Genomic DNA, 24,944 nt, shown 5'->3' on the forward strand with positions numbered 1-24,944 from the left:
TTTCTTTAAAAGTCAACGCCTTGTTGGCCGTTGAAATATTCGTTCGTTAAAAATCCATGCCAATATATTGCGTTTTTCCATAGTCGACTTCTGTCATCCAGGTGCTCGGAATGGCAAATTCCTGACACTTCTGAGAGAAGCGTTGAAAATCTCCCGAAAATAATTTGGTACTTTTCATTATGCCAAATTCAAGACACTTTGGTAGAAAAAATGACGCGAAGCTCTTCAAAATGACAAACATAAGGTGGCACATTTATTTGGGGGACTATGTAATAACATGCACATATATTGTTTATCTTCTCCATAGATGTAGCCCTCTATCGAAAAAATTCTATTGCCAAATTACATCATCTTTGGCGGGAAATGCGACTAAATTCTTCAGAATACCAAAATTGGGACGGAAACTCCAAGAAACCTCCAAGAAACACGGATCGCCAAATTACACCCACTACGTTGGAGAAATGTTGCTACAGACTTCTAAATACCGAAAAGGGACGTGAAATTTCTATGGACTGTATACCAGAACATGTACCGATATATCCTATTTTCAATACCAAACCTCTTAGGGGTATTAGCTATGTACATATGTGCAAAATATCAAAGTTGTATCATGACTATTTCAAAATATGTGGCAAATTGTTGTCACTTCCCAATAATACCCAATATAATTGGACTCCCAATATTATTTGGAGTCGATTTACACGTATACTTCCGTCTGCAGTTTCTTATTAGAGTATTCAAAAACGCACTTTCTGAGTCGATTTTTGCATATCTGTCCTTTCAAGTAGTTTTGTGGGCAAAATGCAGATTGAATTTAGTATTTCTTTGCCATGAAACATAACCCACTTCATTCTATAGCACAAGGTCATAAAAATCGATTCAAATTTAAAAAAAAGCTCCCTTATATATAAATACACAACACTTGTCCGATTGGTACGAAATTTTGCACAGTGTATCGAATTATGTAGATTACAATAAAATTCTTGGCAGTACCTCTTGTATATACCCAATGTCATGTAGGGTACAATGTGGTCGGAACCATCCGACTTCGGCTCTTTCCTTAGGGGTTGTTATTCCCACAGATAAAATATTCACCAAACCATAACAAAGGAAATGAAACACCAATAATAAAATCACGCATTACATATTAATACTCAATGAACATTTTCAAACATTGTTATGTGGGTACGTATGTATATGTGTTTATTAATATTTTACGACAAATTTTGCATTAAATAATTTAATACAGCATTTTTAGGTTATTTTATGTGAATTTTTAAAATATTCTGTTTTGTTGCATATAAACATATACATATGTGTGTCATACACACATATGTATTATGTATAAATAATAATGGTAATAAAAAAATGTTTTCCCTTTTGTTTTGATTTCATTGTAGGATGACATATCGAACAACACAACACGTTCCGAATTGAGTTTTGTGCCAACAACAGATGATGATGGCAAATCGATAACATGTCGAGCAGAAAACCCAAATGTTAATGGTTTATATTTGGAGACTATGTGGAAATTGAATGTAGTATGTAAGTAAAAAAAGATATAAATAAAAAAGAAAAAATAACAACAATAAGGAAATACAGTATATAAGGTAGTAAAAACCAGCGTACATACCAATATGAATTATACAATATTTTAAACAATAAATATTGGCAAGACAATGAAAAAAAAAAACATTGTCACTTTTTGTCAACAGCATCATCATCATCGCCATTGCCATTACAATAACCCCCAAAACAATATGTGATCCATATGGGGCATTGTATGGAGGGCAAAAAAAAAAAAAAAAAAATGCACGGAACAAAAGAACAACAATGACCCACTTATGTTTTGTAAAAAAAGTAAGGCGAGTAGTAATTTTTTCTCCGTTTGCCAGCAACTTAAAAGTGTCATTAAATGGCCTATAAACCATATCCGAACAACAACATGTTCGGATATTGATGCTACGGTTTACTACAACAATGACCAAAGTAATATGTGGTTTAAACAAAGGCACTGAAAACAATATGAATTTAAAAACTTCAACAATGACAGGTTTTAAAATATTACAGGGAAAATATGGAATTTAATAAAAAATAATAAAACAATTGAAAATAAAGTAAGGCTCATCGAGGCTTGGATTTAAAAAATCTTATTCAAGATTCCATCATTGGCGGGGCATATTTAAAAAAAAAATATATATTTGTTAAGGATCATCTGTTTGAGGTGATTTAAAGAAAACACATTTTTCAAAGATCATCCATAGGCCTATATTTTAAAAATTTATTAAAGAATAGGACCTATACAGGCGTGGATTTCTTAAATAATATTTTTCAAGGACCTATACAGGCGTGGATTTATTAAATAATATTTTTCAAGGGCCAACTGAGGCGGGGATTTATTAAAGAATATTTTTCAAGGGCCAAGAGGCGTGGATTTATTAAATAATATTTTTCAAGGGCCAACTGAGGCGGGGATTTATTAAATAATATTTTTTCAAGGACGTGGATTTATTTAAAAAATATTTATACCCTTCACCACACTGTGGTACAGGCTATTATGTCTTTGTGCATATGTTTTTAACAGGAAAAAGGAAACGAGATAGACACATGGTTCCTTTTGAGAATATGCATAGAATCACTTTCTAAGTCGATTTATGCATGTCCGTCTGTCTGCCTCTACATGTTAAACTGTAAACAAAGTACAGGTCGCATTTATGATCCGAATTGGATGAAATTTGGCATACTTCACTTATTTGGCCCAAGGACGAACCATATTGAAATTGGGAAAAATCGGTTCAGATTTATATATAGCTCCCATATATATTTTCGTTATATTTAAGGTAAATGGTGCACCAAAGTCCCTACATATCTTTCGATTTGCATGAAATTTTGCACAGCGTACAGAATTAAGGCTAGAATGATGTGTGTTAAGTTTCATGAAAATCGGTTCCGATTTAGATATAGCTCCCATATATCATTTCGTGTGCTTTAATGTAAATGGTGCTCCAAAGTCCCTTTATATCTTTCGATTTGCACGAAATTCGACACAGAGTAATGAATTAGGTCTAGAATGTAGTTTCCTGAAATTTAGCACAGCATACAGAATTAAGGCTAGAATGATGTGTGTTAAGTTTTCTGAGAATCGGTTCAGATTTAGATATAGCTCCCTTATATATTTTCGTCCGATTTAATGTAAATGGTACACCAAAGTCCCTAAATATCTTTCGATTTGCACGAAATTTGGCACAGAGTACTGAATTAAGCCTGGAATATTGTTTGCTAAGTTTCATGAAAATCGATTCAAATTTATATATAGCTCCCATATATATTTTCGTCCGATTTGAGGTAAATGGTGCACCAAAGTCCCTAAATACATTTCGATTTGCGCGAAATTTGGTATAGCGTACTGAATATACCTTAGAACGATGTGTGCTAAGTTTCCGCTGACTACAACCTAAATAAATTTTTCATTACGACCTAACCTCCATTTAACCTTGAATGCACACTGTAATAATCCAAATATTTTGTACATTAAAACGGCATTTTAAATAAATATAACATTTTCACATATTTCTCATGTATAAAGTTTATGGCATAACCTGAGCAGGTTATAGGTGTTCAAAATAAATAACCGGAGAACACCAACGTATTTAAAACAATAACAAAATTCATGGCATGTTTTATGGCACACACAAAACCCCTCTACCGAAAAAGAGTAATATCGAAAAAGTTACTACCACGAAATATTCACATAATATAAACGCTCATATATATGAAAATAAAAAAAACCTGCACACTTATCTGAAAGTATATATTCACATTTTTTGTTAATAACAAAATAAGGAAATTTATATACAACCTTATTATATTTTACCACTCACTCACTCTTGCTAAGGATGTGGGATATTAAAAAAAAACTGAAACATGAAAAGTACCTTAAACGCTCTACTTAAGCTCTTTAATGCATAACCTTGACTTGTACGCACACACGCACACTCTCATATATTTAGATATATGTGTGCAAGTAGGTGTGTACTTGGCTGGGATACAATGAACGAACTCATCATCAACGTTATTGTTTTTCAAAACCTGACTGATTTTTTTTCGGTAACTGATATCTCCATGTTACCGCACCACTTTTCAACAGCCAGCCAAACAAACCAACCTAAAAAGGTAATGACATGAAACTTTTTTCATATATGCATACATATATCGAACAAGAAGAAGCAGCAGCAGACATTTATTAACATTTAAACCTTACATGAAAGAGAATAAACTTTAAAACCTTAAAGCCATTACAGGGCTCGAACAACAACAACAAAGAAATATAATGCCCTGGAAACTGTAACCAGGTTATATGGCTTGGTAATAATTTATATATATTTATACATATATATGAACAAAGCCATGTAAAAAATCAGTGTGGAACACACAGGCTAACATTATAAGTTCATGCCCAAAAAACGGTATACTATCGTTATCTCATTCCCCGTACACTTGAGGTGAGATTTTCGTGCGACTTAGTTTCTTTGAAGGATGACAAGTTGAATGGAGGCTGAAGCTGTTAACACTGTCATAATATTCCACAAGAACAAAAAATATACTCAACGCATATTAAAATTTTATATAGCATGGCATGTAGGAAAAAAATCCCCCTCCTACACAGTAGCCTTGGTGTGGGAAAAATCTGTATGTGTGTGTATGTATTGTACCTGAAGTCATATTAAATATAAATGTATTTTGTAAAAGTTTGGCTTCATTTTTGGAACAGAACTGACAGTGAAAAATTGACTCTTACCATGTTTGCGGGAGTCATTTGAATCGGATATACTTAGACAAAGTAATCTTTAATAAATCCATGCCTGTATAGTTACTTACTTAGCTGGCTTGTGACAGAACTTTCGTTCCATAAGCCGAGCTCAGAAAAGTTTTCCAGGCGCGTCGATCCTTTACGCAGTTTTTCCAATTTGAAAGACCATTTTCGGCGATGTTGTCTTCGACTTGATCTTTCCAACGTATTCTTGGCCTTCCCCTTCTGTGTGAACCATCAGCTGGTTCGCTTTTATATGCCTTCTGGGCTGCGGCATCTTCATCCATTCTCACAACATGACCTAGCGACTATGTGGTCGCTGCAGCTCAATACGTCTAACAATGTCGATGTCCGGCAATAGCTGGTACAACTCATGTTTCATTCGACGGCGCTATTCATCATCAACGCAGATCGGCCATAGATCTTTCAGAGAATTTTTCTCTCAAACACTCCAAGAGCTGCCTCATCTGCTTGCGTAAGTACCCATGCTTCAGATCCGTATAACAGCACGGGTAGTATCAGCGTCTTGTAGAGTGTGAGTTTGGTCTGGCTGGAGGTGGCCTTGCTTTTGAGTTGTTTGCTCAGATCATAGTAGCATCGGTTGGCCATCACTAGCCTTCTCCGAATTTCAAAAGTGATGTCATTCGTTTTATTTATGGCGGTACCAAGGTATATAAAATCTTTAACTACCTCGAAGCTGTAGTTCTCAAGTTCCACAGTTGGTCCGAGTCTACTGGACATCTTGCGTGTTGATACTATCAGCTTGGTCTTCTTGCCGTTTACTGCCAGACCCACTTTGTCATTGACCATTGGCTTCAGTCGTTCACACAGTACGCTGGATAGCACTTTATATGCGATGGGAAGTACACTTATTACTCTATAGTTGGCACATATCGTCTTGTCTTCTTTTTTTGTGCACGGGACACAGGATGCTGAGGTTCCAATCATTGGGCATGCATTCTTCTAGCCAAATTGTACTAATCAGCTGGTGCATTCTCCTTACCAGCATCTGACCGCCAGTCTTGAATAGTTCGGCTTGTAACCCATCGGCATATGCTGCTTTATTATTCTTCAGCCGATTGATTGCTATTCTTACTTCATCTTGGCTAGGTGGTATACACTCTATACCGTCATCAATTATTGGTTCTGGGATATCCCCTTCACTGCTACTATTTAATACCAGAAGTTTTTCAAAATGCTCTTTCCAGATCCTCAGCACGATGTCTGTATCTGTCACCAGGTTTCCTTCATTATCTCTACAGGAGAATGTGCCTGCACCAAAGCCTTCGGTTTGGTGTTTTACCCGTTTGTATAATTTTCGGACTTCATTCTGACTCCTGTACATCTCGATTTGCTCACGCTCACGTTTTTCTTGCTCTTTCTTCTGAAAATACGTTTCTTCTCTCTCCTTTTCCTCGATAGTTCTCCATCGCATTACGCGTTGCTACTGTCCGCAGGGTTGCCCTATACGCTGCGTTTTTCATATCAGTAGCATTACGACACTCCTGATCGTACCATGGGTTTCTTGGTGGTGGTTTTTGGTACCCAAGTGTTGCTTTTGCTGCAGTTTGTAGGTTTGTGGGCAATTCTTTGCCATTGTGCTTTTATACTATTATCGGGACATAGGGTGGTTTCGTCAAGCAGTTGGCTAAGTTAAGCGGAGTAGGCTTCAGCTATCTGTTGTGTTTGCGGATTTTCCACGTCAAATTTCCGTGTTACATGAGATCGCATCTTTGCTGCTACATTAAGACGTGTGTGCATCATGGTTGCCACAAGGTAATGGTCCGAGTAGATATTCGATCCCCGGATCGATCGGACGTCTAGAAAACTGGATGAATGCCTTCCGTCTATCACAACATGATCGATTTGATTTCTCGTTTTTCGATCGGGAGAAATCCAAGTGGCCTTGTGTATATCGAGATGCTTGAATCTGGTGCTGCTAACTATCATGTTTTTTGCTGCCGCGAAGTCAATCAACCTCATGCGGTTGTCTGATGTTTCTTCATGGAGGCTGAATTTTCCGACGGTGGGGCCAAAGAGTCCTTAATAAAAATTGGTCGTTGTATAGGTTCTTGAAAAATATTCTTTAATAAATACACGCCGGTATAAAAAATACTCGTTGATAAATCCACGCATAAATATAGGCCCTTGAAAATATAGGCCCTTTAATAAATAAAGGTCCTTGAAAAAAAAATCTTCTTTTAGGTCCTTGAAAAAGTTCTCTTAAATAAATATAGGTCCTTGAAAAAAGTCTTCTTTATTCAAAATTGGTCGTTGTATAGGTCCTTGAAAAGAGTCTTCTTTAATAAATATTGGTCCTTGTATAGGAATATTGTTTTTAATTTTAATTTTTAGCACTCTAATTTTCGAGCTGTTGCCATGCAATCAGAGCCGGCTACTTGTATTATTGACATGGTCCGCTATCCTCTTATTCCGCCAACGTATTTTCATTAATTTGAAATTCTCTCAAAGCCTTTTCTTTACATTTCTTTTTTGTGCAAAATCCATTTCTTGCTTTGTCATGGTTATCTAAACACAAATAAATCACAAAAGGCAAAATAGCGTGAATACTTGTTTCAAACATCGAAACGCTTTGAAAGTAACACATGCAAGAAATTAGTTTAGCAACAAAAATTGGAATACATTAACGGCGAAAAAGTGAAAATGAAATAGAAAGCACCCAACTTATTGAGGGATGCTTAAATTGGTGCAAATAATTTTTGGTGATTTAAAACACCAAACGAAACAAAACAACAAATGTTTGGTGAAAATGAAAACCGCCAAATGTCTCCGAAAATCGGAGGCTGGTGTTTTCCTTACGATTGCCTTTGTCCACATTTTTCTTAAATCTTCCTCAAGCATAAATATTGTTTATTATGGTTTCTTTGGCTTAGTTGTCTTTGGCTCTTGGTGTGTGTAAATGTGTTTGTATGTATGTGTGCCATGTCTTTACTGTCCAATTCATTACAATCTGCTGGGAGACTTTTTTCTGTCCTCCACAGCAATGATTAACATTTATAACTCCATTCAAGGCGGCAGCTGGTTGTATACCAGGTCCAAGTTACCATCACCACAAAGGAAATGATAAAGGACACTGAAGCCAAAAACCAATTTATTTCTTCGTCATAGTACAACAACAAAAACAATAACGAGGCACACACAATTCCAAGAAATAACTGCTACCATTTCTGTGTGCCACACAGTCTTGAATTATTGGGTATTATTTCACAACAGCAAAAACAAGGCGTTATAGATCTTTCCGCCCAATAATAACCCTGCTGCTGTTGCTGCTTCTACGAACCTAAAGACTTGTCTTGTTCCAGTTGCCATTATAGGCAGCAGCCTATTATGTTGGCAATATTGCCCCTGTCGTTCGGTCGTTAGTTTCGTCCGCTCGTTTGTATTTTGTTCTTGGTGGCTGAGAGAAAAGAAAAATTTCCTTTCCATTGCCCACTATACAACAGAAGGTTGGCTCAAACTGGTTTGTTGTGGTTCGACTTCTTACAATGGGCAGGATATTGAACAATTGTGGATTCTGGCAAATGAAAACAAAAGTAAACTTCAGTACCACTGTTTTTTTGGTAATGTGTTCGAAATATTCCATTGGTTGCTGTTTATTTAGTTTGAAGTTTTTTTTTTCTTTTTTGCACCGCCATAGGCATTTATTGCCCGGGCAATTAGCCGGAGGCGAAGTATTGAGTAATGGCTATTGGTGTTTCCTTGTTTATTCAACGGAAAAAAGTTCTTTGATCTTTGAAAGTGGTTGCCAGCATAAGCCTGCAAGAGTTAACCATAAGCGATGGCTGGTTGTTTATGGAAAATATGATAATTTTTTGCATTATGTTTACCAAGGTATTTAAATTTGATGTTGCCACATGTTTCAAAATTTTGGTGTTGGGAATTTGTCCATTCTAATCAAAATTTGTGTAATCTATGTAATGACGAATTTTCCCAATATGAAAAAATTGTGGGCATTTGGAGCTCAATTTACATGAAATCGATCGATAATATATGTGGGAGGTATATCCAAATCTGAACCGATAAATTAACACATCTGAACCGATAAATTAACACATCTGAACCGATAAATTAACATATTTTATTCGACAGTCAATGATGTGAAAAATTTCATTGCAATCGCATAAATTCGATCGAAAATATCCAAGATCTAAATCATTTTAGAGTCAATAGGCCAAATTTCATATTAGTCGGATAGTAAATGGTCTGATATTCTGATAGACGGACATGCATAAATCTACTCAGAAAGTGATTTCGACAGGATAATTGAAAATTGTGGAATGTCAGGTGTAGGGCCCAATGTGTATTGATGCTACACTTCCCTGATCTATATTTTGAGTCGGTTGCGGTTGTCGACGGTGGTTGCGAACTCTCCATCTTGCTTAATATGCCAGTTGATCTAGAGGATATCTTCTGTACCTTGGGACCTGTATATCATGAAGATTTTTTAAGTGATCTATCGGAGTCTTGAGGAGACATGCCGTTGAAGTCCTCTGGGTCCCATTTTTATACCCTCCATATTAAATTAGCCATTCCGATTGCCATTAAATATATTCACCGGAGACCCCACAAAGTCGGTCCGTCTATCTTGTTGTTAAAATTACGATAGAGATCGCAATATTTGAGATAGAGGCTTATCCTGGTTTCAATTGTGGCAAAATGACTCTATTTTGTCTGGTAGTCACTTTCATCGGTAGCGGATATACTCCGATAATTGTATTCACCCTGTTTTCTGGAAATACTTCATCAATTTCATCAGGGTTAGTAGCATTTAACACTTTCTGATAGTCCTGCAGATTTGTATCTCTCTCTCTCAAGATCGTGAAGATCCTTCCTTAGCGGTCTGAACAGTTGTCCATTAGGTGGCGATTTTATTGACAGCTTCTTAGGAGTTTTTATGTTGGCATACATTACGGATTTTTGTTTCCTTATGTTCGTGGTCTACAGGAGTTATGAGAAGACTTCCCGAGCAGTCCTCAATACGGCAGTTTGGGAGAAATTAATGGTCTTCTGGTGACTTTTGAAATAGTGAGTCTAAAGCGTTCCGGAGATATCATCCCAACATAGGTAACATCTTGTTTCACTCTACAGGTCTTTCACTCCTTGTTTCGTAAGATTTAAGGCTAGACAGTTCCGGAGATATCATTATCTAAGCAAATGGCAAAACTGAGAGTTTTACTCTGCGGGTATTTGGCTTTTTTTTTTTTAAATTCCACGCACGACTGAAGTTCGAACAAATACTTCACGATTCAAAGTTTCAAACTTGACTGGAGGGTAGCTCATTTGATGCCATCGAACATCATCTTGTAATTGATGGTATAAAATGCTTTTGATAAATCTTACTCCACCATATTCCTTAACTCTTCTATCACATGACATATTCTGGTTGAGTTCCTTCGTAATATGCATTACAATTGTATCCAAAGCGTTTGTCTTACTCTGCTGCTTCCGGAATTCCTTTTAGTAGTCAGCAACTGATTCGAGTTCCCGAATACTTGATAGTAGCAAAGCTTCCAGAGTCTTTAACACTGATTACAAAAGTGAAATCGGTATGTTGGCATCCTTGTCTGGAAGCAGTAGCGGCAACCTCCTGGCTTTAGTTCAGCCATCGGAAGTCATTAAAGAACCTTTCGACAGAGTGAAAACCTTGGTTAGGTACTCCATACCATAGAGATTCCATCAGGACCAATCACTTCCGATGACACTTGCCCCATCCTCCATCGAAAATTGTGGTGTTCTTTCTCGGCCTGTGTAAATCGTATACGACGCAATACATTCATCTCCAAACTACCGTTCTTGGCATGATCTATAAATTGTCGGTTAACAATAATTGTGGCTTGCTTCGAATATGCCACTTCAATACCTCTGAATGAAGCAGATATTCTATTATACTTCCTTGTTGGTTTCAAGAGCAATGTAGCCGTTGCCTTGGTTGGAAGTTAGGTGTTACAATAATTCGGATTAAGTGAGATAGAAGTCCCATCATTCTTCCTTCCTGTGTCTAGAGCATTAAGTCCTTAATTAACTCGTTCTGATGCCCCCAATGAACTCGTTTTGATATCGGTCTAGCCATTTCCTCCGCTTACTATATCTCGCCTGCAAATCTACTGCCTTTAAGTGTAGGATCTCTGATTTAGGCGTCAGCAGAGTTCCTAAAACAAATGTCATCATGCTCATTTGTCTATTACGCTACCTCTGGTGGGAAGGTAGGTCTTAATTCGAATATTCGTTCAGCATGAATATAGGGAACGGGTCAGCCCACACCGTTTTCTCATATGCGCATTTTTCAACCAAAATTGCTGAGATTTGGCATTACAAGCTTATGAAAAGTACTAATTGTTCATATTTAGACAAGTCCTTCGTCAATATACCATCCGTTTTATGTATTTTTGAATGGAAATAACCGACACAAAGACTCTCCAACCAACCTGTCACCTCTTTTTAATAAAAAAAAATACCCAGTGGCAACTCCCTTTCGATTAAATCACTGGCCGGCCCTTCGCCCTCACCACTGTTCTTAAAAGGGGTTAATTTTTCCGTTTTTTATGTCGGAGTTGTTTTGAAGTTTACAAAGCAATTAGCGGTGATTTCCAAATCGAGAAAAACTTTTCTTTGCTTTTTTATTCTCCAACCATAAATATTGATTGTATATATATATATGTATATATATATGTATATATATATGTATATATATATATATATATGTATATATATATATTATTAAATTGGTGCGAATTTTCCAATATTTACACAATTGTGCTAATCATTTAAATAAAATGGAAGCCATAAAAAATTAAATTTATATGAAAATCAAATTAGCAAGTTACAATTTTTTTAATCATTTAAATCAAGTACTAGGCAGATGTATATATTTTTTTAAGATTAATTCATTGGGCGCCATTTACCATTGTGCTAATCATTTAAATAAAATGAAAGGCCCAGAAATAAAATTTATATGCCAAATCATATAAATCAAATTAGGAAGTTATAATTTCTATATCACTTCTCAGTGCAAAATCCCCACATTGGTCGCCATATACAAATTTTATAGACATGTAAAGCAAATGAACGACTATTTAATGAATTCACATCATTTTAATTAGCGGAAGTCCTCAAAATTAAATGTATAGAAAAACTAATATAAATCAAATCAGAAGTTACACCTTGTCGTTGGTCACCATTAACAGATTTGATAGACATGCAATCAATCAAATGGACGTATAATTATTGAATTCACATGTGAAAACATTAACTTCAACACGAAACGATTTTTGATAAAGGTTCCCAATAGAAAAATAGGCACCATTTAAATTTTTCAATTCATTTAAGTGAAATGAATAACTTTTTAATAATATCCCCTTAAATGATTTAAATAAAATGTCAAGGATTCGATTTTTGATATAGGTTTCCATTACAAAAACTTTTAACGTTGGGCGCCATTTACCATTCTGAAAATCATTAAAAACAAATTAGAGACTTCTTATTAATGTCTGGTTCAAATCACTTAAAACAAATGCGAACGATTTTGTAAAAAGACTCCAATTGGAAAATCTTCACGTTGGGCACCATTAACAATTTTTAGCAAATTTTAAATCCCACGAAAGTCCTTTTAATGATTTCATATGAAAAATCAAATGCAGAGCATTGCATTAATTTGGAAAACCCCCACGTTGGGCGCCATTTACCATTTTGAAAATCATATAAATGAAATTGAAGGTTTTGTTATTATTATATATTAATATGAAAATCATTTAAATCCAAATCAGACGATACGGGTACAAATTTTGAAAAATCTCACGTTGGGCGCCATTTATTAATTTTGAAAAAAGACTATACTAAACTACTTCAATTTTCTTAATAGACTTATGGGTCACATGATATAATTTAAAACAAACTACCTAAAATCGAGTTCTAATTCCTTTGATGTTATTGTTTTGTTTTCTTCAAACTCCCTTTTTCCATCACAACAAAGTTCTTGGTGGGCGTTCCACAGAAGAAGTACAAACAAGTGTAAATTTTACAAAAACAACAAACAAGATCCCCTCACAAAGAAATGGAACACCAACGTTTTTTTTCTTCTTCCTACTTTTTTCTTCTCCTACCATGTATGCTGTATACACAACACCAATCATCCGCAAAAAAAGAGAGTGGTACTGACAGTTTAAATGACGTTGTGACACCATAACAAAGAAGAAGTAGAAGGCGAAAAAAACAAACCAGAAGATTTGGATAATGGTGTTGAAAGTGGTGTTGTTACGTTTCCTCATTAAAATTCACTTAAAATAAACGCACAAATGTTCAGACGCTCATTATTTTTTCATTTATTCATTTGTTCGAAATAAAAAACGGGATTCTCATTTTCTTTTCGAATTCTTTGCAAAGTTTCTTTACTTAACGCTAAGTTGCTTGTGTTGCCATTGCAACAGAAGTGCGTGTGTTTGAGTTTTTTTTTTTTTGTTTTTTTCCTACGACTTAGTTTAGGTCGATGCTGGGCGTCTTTCTTTTTGTGCGCTTTGTGAAACGTAATCCCTGTTATAAGCTGTATAGGAAGCCTACATTTGAGGGGATATTAGAAGTGAAATTATTAAGGATTCATTAAAAGTCGATATGGGCGGATATAAAATTAGGAATCTAAATAGGGAAAGTACTTAGAGAAAATGAACCCTAAGCGCCTTCCACAATTTTTTAAACAATAAGAATTGTTACGTTGGGCGCCATTTATTGCTGGTCCATATCAGTTGTATTTAAAAATCCAAGTATTTCGTCCTTGTAAAAAGTTGTAAAAAATCTGATTGTTTTATTGGTTTTTGGAAAATATTGATTACTTTAAAAAAATTATTAAATATATCCTAGCATATGGTAGTGTTGGTCCTTGACAAAAATATCTAAGAAATCCTTGCTTATTGTTGATTTCGTCATAAAAAGTGTGTTAAAAATCGGTTTATACTTTTAACTATCTTCAGTTGCGGGAAAATGTGCAGGGTAAACATTTTTCAAGCATCGGGAATTATTACAGTGCCATTAAATGAGGCAGAACTCCTATCATCATTAGCCTCAATTTCTTTTTAAACAAATAAATGGCAATACTTACGTTGGGCGCCAGTAAATGCAGGCTCATACCATTTTGTTTGAAAAAATCACGTTTATTGGTCTTTTGATCCCCAAAAAGAAAATCCTCGGAAAGTCTTGTGTTGTTGGTCCTCAAAATCCCCACATACGCTTGACTGTTTTCAATAGTGGGAAAATCATGCCCAATTTTCATGTTTTGATTTAACAAGTACCAAGCGATAATGGCAATGGTTCTTCCCCGGCTTGGAGAGAAGTTATACTCTTTACCGATTATATTAAAATCCGTTGTCACAACATCTAAAATATTCTAGCCCCACATACCGCTTATGCTTACCGAATAATGTATTGACTTTCAGAGTCATATCTCGATATCTCGTAACGAGGTTTTATACGAACAAACTCGTCACGTTTATTCTCTTATTATTCTGCTTGGAATTAAGGTATCAATTCGAGTATTCAACCCGAAGGTATTTAGCAGGCGGTTGCAGCTCTGAGTATCTTCCGAAATGCCCTTTCTGCTAGCCAAACAGCAGAAGAATTGTGTTGCCCTCTGAAGTGACATTTGGTGAAATCTCGTAACTATTGCCAATTAGACTTTCAGAGATTGCGATCTCTGATTCTGGCCCCAATTGAGGGTCGATGACGAAGCTCATCACGCTTATTTTTATTATTTTTATCATGCTGCCCTTGCTAGGTAAGTTAGGTCTTAATTCAGATGTTCGACATGCAATAATATAGCAGGCGTCTGCAACTATGAGTATGTTCCGGAATTTCCCTACGCGAACATCAGAAGTACAGGACAGTTCTCTGAAGCGACAATGGGTGAAATCTTTGAAATATTACCAATTAGACTTTCAGGGATTGTGATCTCTGATTCTGGCCCCAATTGAGGATCGTATGACGAAGCTCATCACGCTTATTGGTTTATCATGCTGCCCCTGCTAGGTAAGTTATGTCTTAATTCAGATGTTCGACATGCAGATATTTACCAGGCGGCTGCGAATCTGAGTATGTTTCGGAATTTTATTTTTGCTTGCCGAACATCAGAAAGAATGGACATTTTTCTGAAGTGACAATTGGTGAAATCTTTGAGCTCTTGCAGATTGGACTTTCGGCGATTGTTATCGGAGATTGTGCGTAATTAACTTCGTCGCATGACCCATAATGAACCCAGATTATTAGGGGTCATACGACGAAGTTAATTACGCTTATTTGCTTATCATACTGCCTCGGCTAGGAATATAGGTCTAAATTCGAGTATTCGACGCGTAGGTATTTAGCAGGCGACTGCTAGCAAATAAGATCACCGCCGAGACCACTTTAATGTCCCCTGCCGGCCATAAAATCATGCTTGCCATTATCACAGAGCGAAAGGGATTTAGTAACTAAAACCGATCAGGATCCTTATATGGTAGCTTTTAAACATGTCTCCATGAGGATTAATATCCCCTGTGAAAACAAATATTAAATGGAGGACAGGGAAATTACAGGCTAAAAATTCATCAGAAGGATTGGGCAGTTCCCTGCAGCGAAAATTTACGAAATCTCTGAACTATTTTTGGTCGGACAGTTTACTGATATTTTAATAATATATTATTACGTCCTCGAGAAGTGGTAGATATGTCCCGTAAGCGGAAGCAACCTTGAAGTCCCCGGCCGGCCGTCAAAATCACACCCCAGAAAAAAATCGTTTTACATGCCTACCATTATCTCAGAGGTAAGGAAATTTAGGGCATGGTCCGGGACAAATTTTGATTACTTTTTATCGCGGGATGGACATTCAACATACCTAAGATCGGTCGTGATCCTTATATGGGAGCTACATGTAACTTCTATCAAATTGGGGACAGGAAAAATACAGGCTAGGAAATTCGGATTGGACCTTCAGCATATCGAATAGGAGACGGGAATTTTATAAAGGTGCTGTGTTAAAAAAAGTTTTATATAAACAATGTTGTGCAAATATGTTGTTTATTCACCAAAGACTCCGAATGCCAAATGACAGTCACTTCGGTTGGATAACCGATATCAGCTTTCGAATTGTCGCAATTACAGGGTACTATTATATTAGGGTTATAAAAAATGGGGATCCATATAAAGACCCCTTTCTGCTCGTAAATATGCCATTGAAATAATATGCAATTGAATTCGTCCATAATTACACCCTTCAGTTCGTCTATAGAGATTTTCTCCTGCTCGTCTATAAATATTCCCTTCAGATCGTCTATAAGTACTGTGTGCAGCTCTGAACTGCCCTCATTGGGCCTACAGTTAGACTATAAAATTCATTGTACCTCATAGAGAGAGACTCGATCAGCTGGTCTAATAATACTCCCGTCAACGCTGCTATAGAGACTCCCTTTTTTATACTTCTCGTTTATAGAAACTCCCTTCACCTAGTCTATAGAGATTGACTTCACCTCGTTTAAAGATACTCCATTTAGTTCGTTTATAAACACTTACTTCAGCTGATATGTAAACACTCGCTTCAACTCGTCGGTAGAGACTCAATTCGGCTTGTCTAGAAAGACTCCCTTCAGCTAGTTTATTTACTCCTATTAGCTCATCTATAAAGACTCTCTCCAGTTGGTCTATAGATATATTCTTAAGCTGGTCTATAGAGACTCCATTCAGTTCGTGTAGAAAGACTACTTTCAGCAGTCTATTGAGACTTTCTTCTGCTCGTCTATAGAGACTCACATCAACTCGCTTAAAAATGGTGCCTTCTGCCAGTCTATAGGGACTTCATTCAGCTTGTGTGTAGGTAATCTTATAAGTTCCGTGTGCTCATTTACAAATATGATTGCATTCCGTACTCATTATCTTCCTCATTTCCCCATGGAATATCCCATATTTCCTGGTATTGCCCACTTGTCATTATATTCCCCACATCCTTAACATAATCATGCAAAAGTTTTTGTACAGCATCCGTCTTTTTTATGTCATAGCACAAGCACACACACTATTTTTGGTATGCCATAGCTTAACAGAAAATTTTAGGCGGAAGCGACAAGACCCAACTAAGTAAAAACTCTTTTTTTAGCCAAAGGCAGTGTGGAAGACAAACAAGTAACCAAGATTAGTTGGAAACGGAAGTTGGTTAAGTAAAAGTTTACAGTTTCGGATTTGTGTTGTTGTTCTTGTTGTTTTTGTCTTTTGTGTGCTTTTGACAAAAGTTTTGAAGCAAACGCTTCAAACGACAAACTTCGCCGAACACCAAAAACAATAACCAACCAACTGACACTGATGGTTGCGATGACAATGTTTTGATAATAGTTGTGGTGGTGGGGCGTTGAAATAATACTGATTCCGGTTAAAGATAACAATCATAACGATGATGATGGGATGTACTTCGGCACATGCTGATGAGGATGCGGCGGATGGTGATGCTGTTGGTATTTTTAGCTGGTATTTCTTTTTCGTTGGCTATTGATTCTTTGTTGAGAGCTGTAGATGTATGGGGGTAAAGTGGTTTCCGATTTCTTAAGTTCAAGTAGATGCTTATGGAATATTAAAATTTCCTTTATTCTCATTTGTTTGTTTGTTTTCTTTTTTGCATTTTTTGCAGATCCACCTTTGGTTACCTTGCGTTTGGGCTCAACACTTTCACCCGATGACATTAAAGAAGGTGACGATGTCTATTTTGAGTGTCACGTACAATCGAATCCTCAATGGCGTAAACTTTTATGGCTGCATAATGTAAGTATTTGATAGCATTTTTAAAATTACAGCTGCGTGTTTTCACTTGCTTTTGGTGTGTCGCTGTCTATAAAAGATTTCATTGCCGCCGTTTTGTTCGCCTCTTTAAAATTCAATTATAGAAATGAAAGAGGAATGGATGGAGATTCATTCTAGTTTCATTACCGAAACGTTTTATTCATTAAATACACCTTTAAATGGTTACCAACCAATATATGATTTATAGAATGTTTACGTTGGGCGCCAGTTACTGAAAAATTATTTTGAGACTACCTAGGGCTCGGGTATGGATATTTTCTTCAGCTAGTCTGTTAAGACTTACTTCAGCTAGTCTATAAAAACCCCTCCTGGCTCGTCTATAGAGACTCCCTTCAGCTCGTCTATAAAGACTCCCTTCAGTTCGTCTATAAAGACTCCCTTCAGCTCGTCTATAAAGACTCCCTTCAGCTCGTCTATAAAGACTCCGTTCAGCTCGTCTATAAAGACTCCCTTAAGCTCGTCTATAAAGACTTCCTTCAGCTCGTCTATAAAGACTCCCTTCAGCTCGTCTATAAAGACTCCCTTCAGCTCGTCTATAAAGACTCCCTTCAGCTCGTCTATAAAGACTCCCTTCAGTTCGTCTATAAAGACTCCCTTCAGCTCCTCTATAAAGAATCCCTTCTATAAAGACTCCCTTCTAGGACCTCACATCCTTACCTTGAATTTTCGGTTCAGGTTACTTCCCTCAATCCACAAAGACAATTACTTCTTATTCTCCGTCCTTTAATATACTTCAAATACTTAACCATAATGCCTTTTTCCTCCCCACCTCTCCACCTCCCCTTGTATTATTATCCCCAACAAAAGGGTCGAAACGAAAAATATACCATTACACCAAAGTCCAGTTACAGAAAAAAAACTACAACAATTTCTAAGAATAATGTTCCATATAAAAAAAAATTGATTTGTGTTCTGTTGTACATTCTTTAGCCATAAACCACATGGGGCCGTTTAACTTTAAGAGTTATGACTTGTGAAGAAATGAAAAAGAAGCAAAAAAGAGCAACAAAAACAACATAAATGGCAAAGAAAAATAGCAGTAACCACAAACCATTAATCAGCAATTAGAGGTTTTTGAGGAAGTAACCAAAGAAAAGAAAAATTTTAGTTTACTCAAGCTCAAGGGCAAGGGGAGAAAAAGTGAAAGGAAATAATTTCTGGTTAAGTGGAAAAAATGGACACACACATTTTTAAATTTACTAAGCTACGGGCGATTACTTATAGAGGGCACAATTTTTGGTATTCTCCAATATCGATTCAATGTAGTTTTACACAAAATATGCAGCACTTTTTGATGTTTAAAAATTCGATACCTTGGTAGACCCTAAAAACTAAAAAAGATATTTTTTAAGTTTTTAAAAAATAAATTTTCACAGATTTTTCGGCTCGAAAGTCCTTGGAAAAATATATTTTTTAAGTACACACTTCAATAGACATTTCAAAATATTTTTCATGAATTCTACACCCTTATTTTTGTAATAGACCTGTAAAAATACTTTTAAGAATTCTTCACCTTTTTTATACACTTCAATGGACCTGAATTTTTTTTTAAAGAATTCTACTCCCATTTTATTTAGAAAATCCAATATATCTTAAATCAGCATTGAAATCTCCGATCCACACCATCTCCCCAAGTGAAAGAAATTTACACATACACACTCAAACACACACACACACACACGATGAAAACACATAATAATATTACTTTTTAATTTACTTTTCTCAGGGTGCTCACCTGGAGCACAACACTTCAGCCCGTGTTATACGCTCTAATCAAAGTTTGGTATTGCAAAAAATTACCAAACACTATGCGGGAAATTATGCATGCAGCGCAATAAATGATGAAGGAGAAACTGTCAGCAACCAACTGCCGCTACGTGTTAAATGTAAGTATAAGAAACTTTAGTCTATACATATATACAAAGATACAAGTTATTGTAAACGTTCCTGTATCTGCATTCCCTTACTGTCTCCTCCCGAAAGTTTGGTGGAAATTCTGATGTGCTTATCTAGAATTTTGAATGTCTAATTGTATGCTGGCTTTTGTAAAGGTGTGCGTGAGTTTGCTAAAAACTCTACGTGAGATTTGCAGAATTTTTGTATTTAAAAATTCGTCTACTGTAAGGAAATTAGATTTTTTTATTAGATTTTATATGTATGTATAAAATACAACAATTTAGATTCAAAATATTGATTAAAAATTCACTAAATACACATTAAAATTGTTAATTATTTCAAAATATGATTTAAGTGAGGAATACCAATATAATATTTATAAATAAATTGACGTTGGGCGCCATTTACAGAAAATTGTTTTAAGACAATGGGGACTCTGTGTAGAAAACGTCATATTGCGCAAAAACTGAAATGGATGCAGTATGGAGACCCACATCAATTGAAAGGTCTCGAAATGTACTTTCAGAATATATACACCCTATGCCGAAAAACAAACTTTAGCCTAACGGATTTTTATTGCAAGTCTCAGTGACAGTGGAGATTCTGTGTAGAAAACGTCATATTGCGCAAAAACTAAAATGGATGCAGTATGGAGTCCCGCATCAATTGAAAGGTCTAGAAATGTACTTTCAGAATATATACACCCTATGCCGAAAAACGAACTTTCGCCTAACGTATTTTCTCGATTTTGGTTGCAAGTCTCAGTGACAGTGGGGACTCTGGGTAGAAAACGCCATATTGCGCAAAAACTAAAATGGATGCAGTATGGAGACTCACATCAATTGAAAGGTCTCGAAATGTACTTTCAGAATATATACACCTTATGCCGAAAAACAAGCTTTCGCCTAACGGATTTTCTCGATTTTCATTGCAAGTCTCAGTGACAGTGGGGACTATGTGTAGAAAACGCCATATTGCGCAAAAACTAAAATGGATGCAGTATGGAGACCCACATCAATTGAAAGGTCTCGAAATGTACTTTCAGAATATGTACACCTTATACCGAAGAAAAAACTTTGCTAAACGGATTTTCTCGATTTTCCAGTGACAATGGGGAGTCTGTGTAGAAAACGCCATGTTGTGGAAAAAAGAGGGGACTCTGTGTAGAAAACGCCATATTGCGCAAAAATTAAAATGGATGCAGTATGGAGAAAGGTCTCGAAATGTACTTTCAGAATATATACACCTTATGCCCGAAAACAAACTTTCGCCTAACGGATTTTCTCGATTTTCATTGCAAGTCTCAGTGGCAGTGGGGACTCTGTGTAGAAAACGCCATATTGCGCAAAAACTAAAATGGACGCAGTATGGAGACCCACATCAAATGAAAGGTCTCGAAACGTACTTTCTGAATATATACACCTTATGCCGAAAAAAAACTTTCGCCAAACGGATTTTGTCGATTTTCATTGCAAGTCTCTGTGTAGAAAACGCCATGTTGTGCAAAAATTAAAATGGATGGTGACTGGATATTTTCTTCAGCACGTCTACACAGACTTCCTTCAGCACGTCTACATGTACTCCTTCCAGCTTGTCTATAAAGACTTCCTTCCAGCAAGTCTATAAAGACTTCCTTCCAGCACGTCTATAAAGACTCCCTACAGCACGAAGACTCTCATCAACTCCTCTATAAAGACCCCAAACTGAGATTTCCTTCTCCTCGTCTAAAAATACTCCCTCAGTTCATCCCCCTTCATATGTGCATATGTTTGTAACAGGCAAAATAATCGAGATAGACCCATGGTTCCTTTTGGGAATATGCATAGAATCACTTTCTGAGTCGATTTATGCATGTCCGTCCGTCCGTCTGTCCATGTTAAATTGTAAACAAAGTACAGGTCGCATTTATGATCCGAATTGGATGAAATTTGGCACAGGTCACTAATTTGGCCCCAGGACAAACTCTATTGAAATTGGGAAAAATCGGTTCAGTTTTAGATATAGCCCCCATATATAGTTTAGCCCGATTTTAGGTAAATAGACCACCAAAGTCCCTATATATCTTTCGATTTGCAAGAAATTTGGAACAGCGTAATGACTTAGGTTTAAATTGATGTGTGTTAAGTTTCCTGACAATCGGTTTTGGTCCAAAGAAACATGGGGTTTAGAACCAATATTTCGATGAGGCACATTTGCACTGTATCAAAGTGTATACATCCTCATTAGTCATAAGGCTGAGGGTATAAATATCCATTAAAAATTGCTGAAATTTGTATTTGGTGTACATTATGGTAAACAGTTTAAAGAAAGCTCACTTGCTAGTATGTTCCCTATATTTTCATTTCAAGTACCTGTCAGTATATCTATGGTGGAGGGTATCCAAAGTTCGGCCGGGCCGAGCTTAACGCGTTTTCACTTGTTTTTATTAAAAATGAATGCCTTTTTAATAAGAATCTACGTCTCTGCCTTCAAAAAAATTGTTTATTAAAAATCAATGTTGTTTCTTAAGAATCTACGCCTTGTTCGGTTTTCAAAAGTGTTGTTTATTAAGAATCTACGGCATGTTGGGTGTACAAAAACATATTTTATTAAAAATCTACGTCTTGTTCGATCTACAAAAAATATTTTGTTAAAAATCTACGCATTGTTCGGTCTACAAAAATATGTTATTAAAAATGTACGCCTTAATGGGTCTTAAAAAAATATATTATAATAAATCTACGCTTTAAGGGTGTTAAAAAAAATATTTTATTAAAATTCTACGGCATGTTCGGGCTTCGGGCCTTAAAAACCTATTATTAAAATAATACATATTTCTTTGAAATTTATTAAATGTTATATTTTATTAGTTTGTTGGAGCAAACTTGAAATAATTTTTCAAAACACTTCACATTTAATCCACCTTACAATATATCATTTGAAATTATGCAGTTCTTCACTGAACTACTTGGCATTACTTTTTCAAGCTAAGTAGTTACGGGCGACAAGAGCAGTTGCACTGGAAAGAATATTACAAAACAGTTTCTGGTAACCTTAGTAATGTAATATCTAAATACGATGCACATATATAAAGTGGTGAATAATGATGCAGCTGCTGGATTTGGAATGGAACGAGGGTAGTATTAACAAAAATAATAATACTAATATTTTTCAAAATATATATTCAAATTTTATATGTTTTTTAGCCGATCATATGGATTATATTTCTATGGAATTAATATTTTTCATTTATCAAAATAGTCCTCCCATTTTTTCAACCACCCTCGTAATTATTAAACGTTGTTGTTGTTGTTGTTATTGTTGTTTTCTTCAATTACTATTAGCTGCATACAACCCAGTTGAAATTAAGTTTAACTAGGGAAATTAAATTTCCCCCTCTCCTCCTGAAACTCATAACTTAATCTTGGTCTCCCACTCGCTGCATCTCGCAAACCCAGTGTCGGTGTTTGCAACACAGCTTCTATCTGTTCACTTTCATAAATCCCAACATTAATCAGCAGTTACTTCAAAAGTAATTTCTTATAGTTTTGAAGTTTTTTATTTTAGTTTTCTTGTCATGCTATGGCAATTCACTCAGTGAGTCAAAATTTCACGGGAAAAAATCCTTGATTAGCTTGGCTGGTGGGTGGTATGTTTGTTGCATCGAGATGCAATAGATAATATATAAGACGAATTCTTTGTGCTTTTGTTGACTGCGAAAATTTAAATATTTAATTAAAAAATCTAGAATGGGATAGTCATTCGGAGCAAATCTAGAACTTTCACCTAGCTAGGCCTTCAGACCCTTCTGAAAATATTTTATTTAAAATCTACGCCTTTTAGGCCCTTCAGAAAATATTTTATTCAAAATCTACACCTTGCTAAGCCCTTCAGAAAACATGTTATTAAAAAAATCGTCGCCTTTTTATGAAGAAGATATATTTTTAAGAAGAAGATATTTTTATACCCTTCACCACACTGTGGTACAGGGTATTATGTCTTTGTGCATATGTTTGTAACAGGCAAAAGAAAACGAGATAGACACATGGTTCCTTTTGAGAATATGCATAGAATCACTTTCTGAGTCGATTTGTGCATGTCCGTCCGTCCGTCCGTCTGTCCGTCCGTAGATGTTAAATTGTAAACAAAGTACAGGTCGCATTTATAATCCGATTTGGATGTAATTTGGCACAAGTCACTTATTTGGCCCAAGGACGAACCCTATTGAAATTGGGAAAAATCGGTTCAGATTTAGATATAGCTCCCATATATATTTTCGTCCGATTTAAGGTAAATGGGGCACCAAAGTCCCTCTATATCTTTGGATTTGCATGAAATTTGGAACAGAGTACTGAATTAGGTCCAGAATGATATGTGCCAAGTTTCGAGAAAATCGGTTTAGATTTAGATATAGCTCCCATATATAGTTTTTTCGTTCGACTTAAGGCAAATGGGACACCAAAGTCCCTCTATATCTTTCGATTTGCATGAAATTTGGCACAGAGTACTGAATTAGGTCCAGAGTTATTGTGCCAAGTTTCGAGAAAATCGGTTCAGATTTAGATATAGCTCCCATATATAGTTTCGTCCGATTTAAAGTAAATGGTGTACCAAAGTCCCTATATATCATTCGAGTTGGCACAGCGTACTGAATTAAGTCTAAAATTATGTCTGCCAAGTTTCGTGAAAATCGGACAAGATTTTTATATAGCTCCCATATATAGTTTCGTCCGATTTCATGTAAATGGTGCACCAAAGTCCCTATATATCTTTCGATTTGCACGAAATTTGGAATAACGTACTGAATTGAGTCTAGAATGATGTCTGCCAAGTTTCATGAAAATCGGCCCAGATTTATATATAGCTCCCATATATAGTTTCGTCCGATTTCATATAAATGCCAACTATCGTAGAAATCGGTTGAGATTTAGATATAGCTGATATGAAGTAAGGATGTAATTGACGCACCAAGAAACCAATATGTGGCTGATACGAACTAAACGTACCGAAATTAGTATAACTTAACCTGTGACAAGTTTCGTTGAAATCGTTTCATATTTGGGTATAGCTTCCATATATATTTTCGTCCGATTTTAAGTAAATTGTACATCAAACTCCTCATGTTTGTCAGATTGACATCAAGCTTTGCACAACGTACAAAATTGAGCCTAGAATAACGTAGTTACGTTTTATAGAAGTACAGACATAGCCCAACGGATGACCTATTGATATTTGTTTGAAGTCGATTTTCATACTTTTGTCCCAAACGAATGACATGTTTATGGGTAGATCTAGTCCGATTCACATTTAGATAAATATCACATATTTTATTTCATCCAATTTCATGTTAATAATGCTGTTTAATATACGCATAGTGGAGAAGGGTATCATATAGTCGGCCCCGTCCGACTTTACTACTTTCCTTACTGGTTTA

The 24,944-nt window shown here is 35.9% G+C and overlaps 1 protein-coding gene across 1 annotated transcript in view; it reads left to right on the forward strand.

Annotated features, from left to right (window-relative positions):
* The window catches only part of LOC133328821 (nephrin-like), a 48,428-nt gene that overhangs the window by 18,924 nt on the left and 4,560 nt on the right, over window positions 1-24,944 (forward strand). The window contains exons 4-6 of the mRNA XM_061537338.1: window positions 1,401-1,545; window positions 17,466-17,596; window positions 19,362-19,521. Of these exons, the coding sequence (XP_061393322.1) occupies window positions 1,401-1,545; window positions 17,466-17,596; window positions 19,362-19,521 (436 nt within the window). The remainder of the gene's footprint in view (window positions 1-1,400; window positions 1,546-17,465; window positions 17,597-19,361; window positions 19,522-24,944) is intronic.

This window comes from Musca vetustissima, unplaced genomic scaffold (genome assembly GCF_032173495.1).
Source record: "Musca vetustissima isolate MV318-11 ecotype Yass unplaced genomic scaffold, APGP_CSIRO_Mvet_v1 utg19239, whole genome shotgun sequence".
Lineage (NCBI taxonomy): Eukaryota > Metazoa > Arthropoda > Insecta > Diptera > Muscidae > Musca > Musca vetustissima.